We start from the raw sequence: 12,528 nt of genomic DNA, 5'->3' as shown, positions 1-12,528 counted from the left end.
GCTCCACACAGAAAGGACCCGGACCACCCCACCTGGGGATCGAACCCAGGACCTTCTTGCTGTGAGGTGACAGTGCTACCCACTTGGCCACCGTGCAGCCCCTTTATGTGTATATAAACCCAAGTACGTATCTAGTTTTTTGCCAATCTACTTTAGTTTCATACCATCAGTATTTTGTCCTACAGTGTATGACTTTGCTTGTATTTGCTAAGTACTCTTCTGGAACACTCTCACTCTGTTGCGTTTGTGTATTTAAGTTAAGTCATCAAAAGACACAAATCTTTTCTTAACGAGCGTCTTTTGGTTCACATCTGATGAAATCTTCCGCATCTTGTGTGTATGACTTGGTCTATTTGTCGACCGGTACACACCCCATACCTATTGTACAATCACAGAAACACCTTCTGCTGTTATAGGTTATTATACAGACAGAGAAGGTCACAGCTACTGGATAAGAGTACGACCAGTTCAGACCTTCGATAGATAACCATAGCATGCTGTACTGTGCTATCCTGATCTAAAACAGTGATACAGGAAGGACATGCACACACAGAGCTTCAGAGAAAAGCACAGTATCGGGTAAAAGATGATCCTTCAATCTCTGTTCATCCTGCAGCTCATTCTTCCTGTTCTCTCCTGAGCTGTCTCTCTCTCTCTCTCTCTGTCCTGTTCCTCTCATCCCTCACTCTACCCCTGCATGTCTGCTAAATTTCAGGCCTGGGACATGGACGAGGGGATGGCCTGAGGGCAAACCCACACTGAGATAATGTCTGCGTAGTGTCACGCCCTTCAGCCGGTCGGGTGGGAAGGAAATGAGAGAGGAGGAATTTTGTCCAGCACCACAAGTCTAGATGCAAAGCATAAACTACACATCATCATGGCTCTGTCTCAAAAAGATGAAGGAAACAAAGGAAGATAGGAGGAAAAACCACTGGAAAGACTGAAAAAGAAGCAAGACTGGAGAAGAAAAAACAGAACGAAAAGAGCATGAGGGGGACAGGATGCAAGGTAGAGAAGAAATGAAATGTGAGGTGAGGAAAGGACAGAAAAGCCAAGAAATACTTGGAAAATAAAAACTAAGAGAAGCAAAGACGAAGGAATGAAGAAGCCAGGAGAAAGAGGTGGAATGGAAAGAAAAGGAAAAACAAGAATAAAAATAACAAAAGGGAGGAAAAAAAGGAACTGAGAAAACGATGGTGGTAAAAAGGCCTAAAAAAGAAAAAAAAAAGAAAATGGTTAGAGGTGTAATGGAAGAAAAAGTAATAAAAAACAAGTATGGATTAAGAAAGAAAAATGATTGATTGATTGATTAGTTTTTAACGCCATACCGTACTCAAGTTGTTTTTCATTTTGTGTCATTTAAACAAATTATAAAAGATGTTTTAGATTTAAATATGATAAAAAATTCATTATTTTCCCTGGTGCTGCAGCTTTAAGCACATTTTGTATTTCGTTTTCGTTAAAAAAGTCTTTCTGAGTGTAGTGTTTTGCATGCTATCAGTATGTGTTTAATTGTTAGTCTTTCTTTACATTGATGACAGATTGGAGCATCTTCTCTAGTGAGGAGGTGTTTGTGTGTTAACATAGAATGTCCGATTCAAGAAAGAAAAAAAGAAAGAAGGAAAGAATTTAAAATAATTGTAAAAAGAAAGAAAATTTAAAAAAAAAGAAAGAAGGAAAGAATTTAAAATAATTGTAAAAAGAAAGAAAATTTAAAAAAAAAGAAAGAAAGAAAGAAAGAACAAAGAAATCCTTTTTAAAAGAAAGAAAAAAGAAATTATTTTAAAAAGAAAGAAAAAAACAAAAAGAAATCATTTTCAAAAAAGAAAGAAAAAAAGAAAGAAAAAGAAAAAGGAAGAAATAAATAAAGTAAAAGGAATTTAAAAAAGAAAGAAAAAGAAAAAAAAAGAAATATAAAAGAAAAAGAAAAAGGAAAGAAAAAATAATTAAAAAAAGAAAAAGAATAAAAAAAGAAGGAAAGACTAAAAAAGAAAAGAAAAAAAAGAATTTGAAAAAGAAAAAAAGAAAAGAAAAAGAATTTAAAAAGAAAGAAAAAGTAATCTTCAAATATTAAAGGTAAATGTAAAATGTTTTCCTTTTTCTTTGTATACACGAGACAAACAGTGAGAGTTTTCATACCTTCCTTGCACTCTATGGCTACTCTGGACTCCAGGTTGTCCATCTGCAGCTGCAGGCGTTTGAGGGTGCGGTCGGCGTCGCGGGACTTGCGCTTGTAGGCGATGAGGACGACGATGATGATGAGAAGGAGCAGGCCTCCTCCGGCGCCGATGCCGATGATGGCGGGCAGGGTGAGCAGACTGTCCGAGTAGATCTGCAGCATTCCAGGGGAGACCTCGAACCCTCCGGTGCGCACCTGCACACACACAAACACACTTTAAACAAAACGTGTGAAGAGAGGGGCACCTCCCTCTGTTTTCAGTTTTCACTTAATGTCTCTGTTGAGCGTTCAGTCGTAAGTGGCTGTTAACAGCTGTAATTACCAGAACACGCAGACTAAAGCTTTTCCCATTAAACCCACTAAGACCTCACACCTCCACACACGGCACATTAATTAAACAGCCCCAACCACACGAGGCTATTACCAACCACGTTAAGCGCGACACTGGCGCATCCCTACGACGTGGGGACAATATTAACCGGGGCAGGGTTGCATTTTGGGAAATGGAGTCAGGACACAGGGTCTGTCTGAAAATCGATTGAGCTGCCTAAGTGGAGAGGATTCTAACCGACAGTCAACTTTAGAAGACAGATTATTTATTTATCATCGGCTATCACCGCCTACCACTGCAATGTTAGCTTACTAAGCTAACAGAGTTAGCCTCAGGCTATTCAAACCGCTAGCACGCCAGCTAACATCTCTCAGTGTTATGAACCCAAAACTGCAAATAAATGACATTAAAAATCAATAACAATTTCTGTATACATTTTTGCGCCTCACTGCATGCTGGGATTGCCTTCACAGGTGAGAAAGCATTTGATGCTCCTTCATAAATCAGTCAGAATATCATTCCAAATAAAACATTTAAAGACAGAATAGAGCATTTTAGGGTATCTAAGAATTTAGACAGCCTTCTTCTCAGGAGCATATGTAGGATGACGTAAAATGCGTTTATGTAGAGAGCTCACTAGGTTTTCAGACAGACCCACAGACTCTAATGTACTAAGATATAAGCCAAGAGTCAAGAGTCAAATTTTACAACAGACTTGTCTCAAAGCAACTTCACAGAATCCAGAATTTAAAAAAAACCCTGATGAGCAGCAAACCAGCTCCCCAAATATTACATTTTAGCATTTACAGTACTGTGACAGTATACTGTCTAAGCAATTTAGGGTCTTTCCCAAGGGCCCAACAGTGACAACATAGCTGGTGGGGCATAAACCAGTGACCTTCTGATTACTAGTCCAGTACCTTAACCACTGGGCTACAACTGCCCTATACATATACAGCTTAACAGTACAACGGAATTCTTTCTTCGGGTCAGAGCACAGGGTCAGCCGTAGTACGGCTAAGGACCTTTCTCAAGGGCCCAATAGTGGCTGCATGGCAGATCTAGGATTCAAACTTTCAACCTTTCAATTGATAGTCCAAAGGTCTACCACTAGGCCTCCACTGACCCAACAGTGTATTACAAGTAAGAAACCCTGTCTGACCTTTCCTCCTTTAAACCCGGCCAATTGTGTTTGTGTGGCCACCTGGCCAGGATGCATCACACACTTAGCAAACCAGAGCCATTGCATTGCAGCCTGAGATACTTGGGTAAGTTATAAAGGTTAAACTGAGACCACCAGCAGAATTCAGAGCACTGTTTAATCTGTGTGGAAAAATGAAATGAGGAAAATGAGGGAAAAAAAAAAACAAAGAGCACCCTGCATGTTCAGCTCCTTCAACCGGCTTATATATAGGTCAGCGTATATAGGTCGAGGACAAACATCTGGGCCTGTGGGTCTCTAAGGGACTCGCTGGTTTCGTCTACCCCCTCTAATTTCCCCCTTTCTATCTGTCTTTTTCCTCCTCCAGGCCTTTTCCTCTGAAGGAGAGCAGACAGCTTGGGAAAAATAGCATCATGCTATTTTAATACCCCTGGTTTATTAAGAAAATGGATGTATAAAGATCGTTAGGGGAAAAGAAATCGTCGCTGGATTTAAATATGTAACAAATTATATATTTAAAAAAATCAGCTAATCATTAATCATTACACGCTGTAAATAACATCAACCTTGTTTAAATCTCTACGGCACAGCCGGCACAACACTTCATATTAAACAAACAGTTAATACGAGGCCCGGAAGAACAGATGTAGTGTGAATCACAGGAATGAGAAGTTAATCGATTTGAGAATGTTGCGAAGGACAATATGAAGTGTTAAAAACGAGGGAAGGAAGGAAGGAAACAGGGGAAATCCTTTATTTCTTCCTCGTCCAAACAGAACAAGAAATAAAAGCAAGCCTGATTTAATACAGTTTTAAAAACAGAGCAAGTGAAGATGCTAAATCAGTATCACAGAACAATAAAGAGCGGACAGGGTGACATCTTTATTCAGAAAGTGTGTAAAAAGCTGACTGAGCTGGCTTGCTGAGCACTCGCGATAAAGTGCTGCGTAAATAGTCCTTAGTACAACGCCGCCATCATTCTCAGAGATTTCACCACACTTTCAAAAAACAAAGGCCAGTTGGAACCAATGTGCATTATTTATACTGCGTCCCATTACTCACGGTTAGGGCACTTCTCAGACTGTAGTAACCCAAACCTACTTACAATTCTGACTGAATACAATTCAAAGTCATTGAGGAATCAGGGTCTCGAACTTAACAGTTGCAAGATGGCATTGGCGGGGTTTAAACCAGTACCTTTACCACTGAGCTACCACAGCTGTATTAGCAGAAACCATTGGTCATGCACTTGTTTGAGACTCTTTTTAGAACTCTAGCATCTGGTTTGGAACACAGCCAAATTAGTAGCTGTTTTGGTTAATTTCAGACTAATACCAACTTCAATTGGGTAGGACCAAAGCTCACCTCACCTCACTTCACATCTTTTATCTGCTAGGAATCAGTATTGCGCATGGAGAGTCACACTGCTCTACATTACTCCCCGTCTCTGTGCAGGCGCTTCAACCAGTAAGCAGGAGCCACGACTGCAGGTTGGAACCAACTTGCATAATTTATACCGTGTCCCATTACTCACGGTTAGGGCACTTCTCAGACTGTAGTAACCCAAACCTACTTACAATTCTGACTGAATACAATTAAAGTCTAACAGTTGCAAGATGGCATTGGCGGTGCTAACACCATGGCTGTATTAGCAGAAACCACTGGTCATGCACTTATTTGCGACTCTTTTTAGAACTCTAGCATCTGGTTTGGAACACAGCCACATTAGTAGGTGTTTGGGTTCATTTCAACCTTTTTTTTGTGTCTTGTGACTCGTGACTAAGACCAACTCCAATTGAGTACGGCAGAAGCTCACCTCATCTCACATCTTTTACCTGCTGGGAATCAGTACTGCGCATGTAGAGTCACACACTGCTCTGCATTACTTGCCGTCTCTGTGCAGGCGCTTCAACCAGTAAGCAGAAGCCAGGACTGCAGGAATAACGATGGCTCCGCTCGGCTTGCCCACCCTCAGACATAGCCAATCATATATGTGTAGGTGCTCAGCATGGAGAGTCACACACTGCTCTGCATTACTCGCCGTCTCTGTGCAGGCGCTTCAACCAGTAAGCAGAAACCACAACTGCAGGAGCAGTGACGGATCCATTCGGCCCGCCCACCCTCAGACACAGCCAATCATATATGTGTAGGGGCTGTAGGTAACCTGACAGCTTGAGATCTCAGAATTGGTGGGCTAGCTTTTTGTACCGCTGCGCCCCTGAGCACCCCTACCCAAATGTTGTAGCAATTTCAAGTATTAGCAATTTCATAATTAAAGGTGATGACTTCAGAAAAATACAATTTATTATTTTGTATTTATTTTATTATGTTTATTGTTTTATTAATATTTCCAATTCCCTATTGCAATACTGATTGGGAGGGCTGCAGACTAGCACCCACTTCGACCTCCTCTGTACACTAGTCAGCTGTGAATTCCACATACGAAAGATCACGCTATGCTCCGTGTGTTCCTCCACTTCCCATGCATCCGCCTCTAGCAGATAGCAAATATGACTTACAAAAAATGTGAACAATTTGGAACCCGTCTGCGAAGCTGTGACCCTGAAAATGTTCAGTTCAGACAAACTACAATAGGTAATAATGAGGTCAAAGATGAAGAGGATGCTGTTTGGAAACTCACAGTGACTTTGTGCTGGCCGGTGAGGTCGGGCCATTCACACAGCAGCTGAGCTTCTGACACGGTCAGCACACACGGCTCATCTCCAATCAGCACCGTGTAGTTCAGCCTGGCATTACCAGGAGCCGACGGGATCAAGTTCTTGCCCTGAAAAACACACACACACACACACACACACACACACACACACACAAAACTCATGAACTACTTGCTGCAAATGTATTGGTTTTAGATGGACAGCAAATGAAAGGAAAAGCCGAATCCTGAGGAGGTGAAGGCAATTGACCTTGACTGGTTAATAATGGTTTATGGTTTATGGATTATTATTGGGCCTCAGAAAGCAGGACATTCAGTCAGTGGTGTGTAAAAAGAAAATAATACATGTCTAGACACTATACCCCAACAGTAAAAGGGATCTGGTGGCACTGTAAGGCATTTTGGGGGCATTATGCTGGCATAGTTTGGGTCCGATTTACCTCCTTAGAGAAAGGTATTCATGCAAAGTGTCACTATCAGGATGACAAATCCCTACACTGATAAGCCATAAGATTAAAACCACCTCCTTGTTTCTACACTAACTATTCATTTTATCAGCTCCACTTACCATATAGGAGCACTTTGTAGTTCTACAATTACTGACTGTAGTCCATCTGTTTTTCTACATACCCCCACATGACCCCCACAGAGCAGGTATTATTTAGGTGTTGGATCATTCTCAGCACTGCAGTGACATGGTGGTGGTGTGTTAGTGTGTGTTGTGCTGGTATGAGTGGATCAGACACAGCAGCGCTGCTGGAGTTTTTAAATACCGTGTCCACTCACTGTCCACTCTATAAGACACTCGTACCTAGTTGGTCCACCTTGTAGATGTAAAGTCAGAGACGATTGCTCATCTATTGCTGCTGTTTGAGTTGGTCATCTACTAGACCTTCATCAGTGGACACAGGACGCTGCCCACGGGGCGCTGTTGGCTGGGTATTTTTGGTTGGTGTACTATTCTCAGTCCAGTAGTGACAGTGAGGTGTTTAAAAACTCAATCAGCATTGCTGTGTCTGATCCACTCATACCAGCACAACACACACTAACACACCACCACCATGTCAGTGTCACTGCAGTGCCGAGAATGACCCACCACCCAAATAATACCTATATTGTAGTAGTCCTGGGAGAGTCCTGACCATTGAAGAACAACATGAAAGGGGGCTAACAAAGCATGCAGAGAAACAGATGGACTACAGTCAGTAATTGTAGAATTGTACAAAGTGCTTCTATGGTAAGCGAAGCTGATAAAATGGACAGTGAGTGTAGAAACAAGGAGGTGGTTTTAATGTTATGGCTCATGGATGAATGTTATGATTCAGTGGATCCAGAGTGGTCACTGAATTCTACTTTAAGGCCTTTGGTTCTCAGCCCAGTTGGACACGATGAACAAATTTGGCCAGCACTCTTTACCGCCAGCATATTTTGTGGGAATAGTGTTCCGCACCTTCGCTACAGTTCAAAAGAATCAACGGAAATCAGTGGCAATCTGCATTAAAGCTGTTCTGGTGGCTCATCTTGGCCGACACCTTTCCTTTTAATTTGTCACCCATCTGTCGCATATGTACATGAATACAAGTTACAAAATCATGCATATATCAGGGCCTCGTTTCAAATCCAGATCCAATCACAGCTGAAGCAAAGTCCTAGGCAAGAAGCACACGGCATTCATCTACGACCGATAGACGGAAACTCCTAAAAACCTACAAAACCCCCGGGCCTCTGCCAGAGCTGCCTGAATCCAACACGGTGTAGAGAAAAAGCTCCGATTGTTTCCTTTCCACTTCACTATATGGAAAAATGAAATGCTTAACTTATCGTCATGGATATAGTCAGTTTGCCAATATCCAATATCCCCTCCACCCAGGGGGGCTTATATGAAGGCAGGCCTGGGGGGGTGGAACAAACCAAAAAAGGTTGGCATGGCAGCGACCATAGGGGAGCCAATTAAAAGTGTAAATAATGCCTAGAAATAGGGACATGCATACACGCATACATGCGAGCTCACTCCTGGATTTCCTCACACACGTACACACCTCGAGTTTTACCCAGGAGGCCTTGCACAAAGTGAAGAAGAAATTAATTGCACGGAAAATCTGATGCACGTCTAATTTATCTGCAATTATTTAATGGAATTGGATTGATTTGCCGCTCTTAGTTTTGGTTCGGAATAAACAGGGGGTGGCGGGTTGTGGGGGAGGGGGGATGGGGTGCAAAGCTTGGCATGAGGGTGGTAATCAGAAGGTTTCATTACTGAGTTTGATTTCACTATAAAAAGTTGGTTATGAAAGTCACGCTTCTGCTTGCTACGGTATTTACATTCCAATTGCCTCTGGGGGGCGGGGGGTAATATTTTCCCATTAAAAAATACCACAACGGGTTTTCAAACCAGGGCTTTGATGTTTAGGCAGCTAAAGGAGGGAGAGGAATAAACTGGGTATCATCAAAGTAGACGGTTGAAGCAGTGCCAGCTCAAAGCAAAGAGGAACGAATGGTATGGAGAGTAAAAGTCTTTCAGATGCTATCAGAAGACGCCCAACACAGGTGGCGGAAAATTCCGAAATATGTGGAGTTCCTGAGTTCTTCGTATTAATGCTAGTCTGTGGGAACGCTGGATTACAGGATTGCCGTTAATAGAGAGCCATACCGCACAGCAGGAGAAGTGTTCTGGAAGTGTGCGGGGGCGACGCCAATTTTAAACTAGGGCTGGGCGGTATATTAATATTACTTTAAACACGATGTAAAAAATGGCCATATTCGGTATATCGAGTATGTCTAGGATACACAGGTTACCATTTGAGAACATTTAAAACAGCACAAAAGCGCTGCGCATAACGCTTTCTCTAGCGCATGAGCGGGTAGGCGCGTGCACGCACAGATGCAAACTGAATCACTGAGTAAAGAGTCAGAAACGACTCTTTTCAAATAAATTATTCATTGGAATCGAATCAGGGAGCTGTGCTCTTATCTATGGTAAAGATTAATTCGTTTTGCTCATACAAATGAATCAGTTCATTTGTGAAAGAGATTCATTCATGGTTCAAGCCTTGAAAAGCAGATGTATAAACCAATCAGAGCTTCCGAATTCAGATTTTGGGCGGAATTTCAATCGCTCTCTTGATTGGTTTCAGTTTTTTTACCTTACAGGAGGATAAACACAGTTGAAACTGTATTAATATATTCTGGAAACCTATAAGGTGGCCTTCAAGAAGAAAACATTTACATTTTCGGCATTTAGCAGACGCTTTTATCCAAAGCGACTTACAGTACTGTGACAGTATACTGTCTAAGCAATTGAGGGTTATGGGCTTTGCTCAAGGGCCCAAGAGTGGCAAACTGGCAGTGGTGGGGCTTGAACCAGCGACCTTTTGATTACTAGTCCAGTACCTTAACCGCTAGGCTACAAATGAACGACACACGGATATAAATTTGATTCGCAATTTGAGGAACAGAAGCTCAGGTACGCAGCGGTTATGATTTTATGCTGCTGTGTGGTTGATCTGGGTCGCGGTGCTGTTATTTAACGTGCACTTTCATTTTTCAATGATAGCAAAGCATTATCAAATACTTAACTTTTTCGGGATTTTTTTATGCTCATTTATTAGAAGTAAAACGAAGCATAAATGTGATTGTAAGATTCTGCTGGTTTGTTTAATATAAATATTGTCAATATGAATACAAATAGAGCTTGCAATAATACACAATATAAACACAGTAATTCTGTCAATGTATCAGAATAATAATAATAATATATAATAATAATAATATAATATAATAAGGAGTAAAATATTTCATAATGTTTCCGCATTGTTTGGTGACTCCATATCCCATCTACTATGTTTTTAATATTTTTTTCCATTAGAAATGTATAATAATGTGGTTAAAATACATGATTTAGTCATGTCCCCAGATCTGTTTGTTTATTAGGATTTTAACATTATGTTTTACACTTTGGTTACATTCATGACAGGAACGGTAGTTACTCATCACACAAGGTTCATCAGTTCACAAGGTTATATCAAACACAGTCATGGTCAATTTAGTATCTCCAATTAACCTGACTGCATGTCTTTGGACTGTGGGAGGAAACTGGAGCACCAGGAGGAAACCCATGCGGACATGGGGAGAACATGCAAACTCCACACAGAAAGGACCTGGACCGCCCCACCTGGGGATCGAACCCAGGACTTTCTTGCTGTGAGGTGACAGTGCTACCCATTTAGCCACCGTGCCACCCCCACGTCCCCAGATTTAAATAATATTTAAATAAACTAACTCTAAGGTTTTGTGTTTTTAAGATAACTTGTAAACCAAATAAGGTAAAATATGGGCAGTGGTCTGCCATTGTACTTTAAGTTTACATTATATCGTATCGTATATCGCCACTTCTCAAAAGCATATCGAGATATTAGTTTTTTAGTCATATCGCACAACCCTATTTTAAACCCCGCACTTCTAGCGCAGAAACACCTAGATTTAGCAAATCCTCAAAAACGAATCCAGTGAGTTACGCTAACTACCTGAACCCATTAAGGACAATTCCAGTCTTATGGATGTGACATTTGAAGTCGCATTGACTTGCAAAGTGACTCATTTTCTAGACGATTAGCATCCGGGAGAAAGCGTGCGCGCTTCTCGTCTGGTAACCTTTTTAGCGAGGAGGCAGATATTAATACCCCGGTCCTGTTTCTTCCTTCTATTTGGTCAGAAGATGCGAAATGATTTTCTATAATAGATAATGAAGTGTTAGTATCAGGAAAGTAGTACAGACTGCAAGGTAAATCAGGAGGATTATTGTTTGCTCTGGCAACAGCCTAGCCGACGGCATCCGTGCACTACGTACGGTACGACCGTCTGCTCGATTTGTAGTGCACTCTGTAGCCTGTAAGACGACATTTCGAACCCGTCCTACAGGCTTCTAGTTAACGTGGAGTAAATGTCACTCGAGTCTGGCATTTACCGCTTATTTTCATCACAGGTTTTGCCGTTCAGCTGGGTGAGTGGGTGTGAAATCTGAAACTAAAGCAAACCAATGTGATTTGAGCTGGATTTTTCCAGTTACAAATCATGGGCTGTATTTAGTGACGAGACTGTTGGGCCAAACCACCGAATCTGTGCCATTTTTGTCCCCAGGACATTATATGTATAAAAGTAGATCAAAATGAATTTTAAAAAGCATTTTTAATTGAGCAAAGTGTCCTGCACATTGAGCTAAGTACAAAGTTAGGATATATAATTTAAAACATTCATTAAAAACCTTGAATTATTTTTCATGTCTGCACTCTAACACCACACTCTACAATAAAATATAATAATAATATAATATAATAAAGAGTAAAATATTTTAGCATTGTTTCCGCATTGTTTGGTGACTCCATATCCCATCTACTATGTTTTTTTATATTTTTTTCCATTAGAAATGTATAATAATGTGGTTAAAATACATGTTTTAGTCATGTCCCCAGATCTGTTCATTTATTGTTTGTTTATTAGGATTTTAACATCATGTTTTACACTTTGGTTACATTCATGACAGGAACGGTAGTTACTCATTACACAAAGTTCATGAGTTCACCAGGTTATATCGAACACAGTCATGGACAATTTAGTATCTCCCATTCACCTCACTTGCAAGTCTTTGAACTGTGGAAGGAAACTGAAGCACCCGGAGGAAACCCATGCGGACACGGGGAGAACATGAAAACTCCACACAGAAAGGACCTGGACCGCCCCACCTGGGGATCGAACCCAGGACCTTCTTGCTGTGAGGTGACAGTGCTACCCACTTAGCCACCATGCCTCCCCCATGTCCCCAGATTTAAAGAATAATTAAATAAACTAATTTTAACAGGCACATAAAAAAATGAACTTGTACACGAGCGCCCACTTGTGGAGGCTTTACGTTACACCTTGTAAACCACAGTGGGACCAGATTGCCACCGTTTTCATTAATTAAGTATATTTTTCTTTGTGTTTTCTTTTGATGATTTTTTTTTTTTTTTCCCAATTTTTATCCCCTCCTAATCTAGTCGTGTCCAATTACCCTGATTGCATCCTCTATACTGATTCGACCCTTCACCGCTGACTGAGGACGCCTCTCAACTGACATGCGCCCCCTCCGGCACGTACAGTCAGTACAGACTGCATTTTTCACCTTCACGAGTCGAGTTCATACACTT

The 12,528-nt window shown here is 41.2% G+C and overlaps 1 protein-coding gene across 2 annotated transcripts in view; it reads right to left on the bottom strand.

Moving 5' to 3' along the window:
* plxna1b (plexin A1b) overlaps window positions 1-12,528 on the bottom strand; it is a 268,336-nt gene that overhangs the window by 36,305 nt on the left and 219,503 nt on the right. For both annotated transcript variants that reach the window (XM_062997386.1, XM_062997387.1), the window contains exons 19-20: window positions 6,314-6,457; window positions 2,140-2,374 (exon numbers count right to left, since the gene is read on the bottom strand). In XM_062997386.1, the coding sequence (XP_062853456.1) occupies window positions 2,140-2,374; window positions 6,314-6,457 (379 nt within the window). The remainder of the gene's footprint in view (window positions 1-2,139; window positions 2,375-6,313; window positions 6,458-12,528) is intronic.

The sequence above is a fragment of the Trichomycterus rosablanca genome, chromosome 6 (genome assembly GCF_030014385.1).
Source record: "Trichomycterus rosablanca isolate fTriRos1 chromosome 6, fTriRos1.hap1, whole genome shotgun sequence".
Taxonomy (NCBI): Eukaryota; Metazoa; Chordata; class Actinopteri; order Siluriformes; family Trichomycteridae; genus Trichomycterus; species Trichomycterus rosablanca.
Note: the sequence above shows the minus strand (reverse complement) of the source record. Positions and strands in the feature narration are given on the sequence as shown.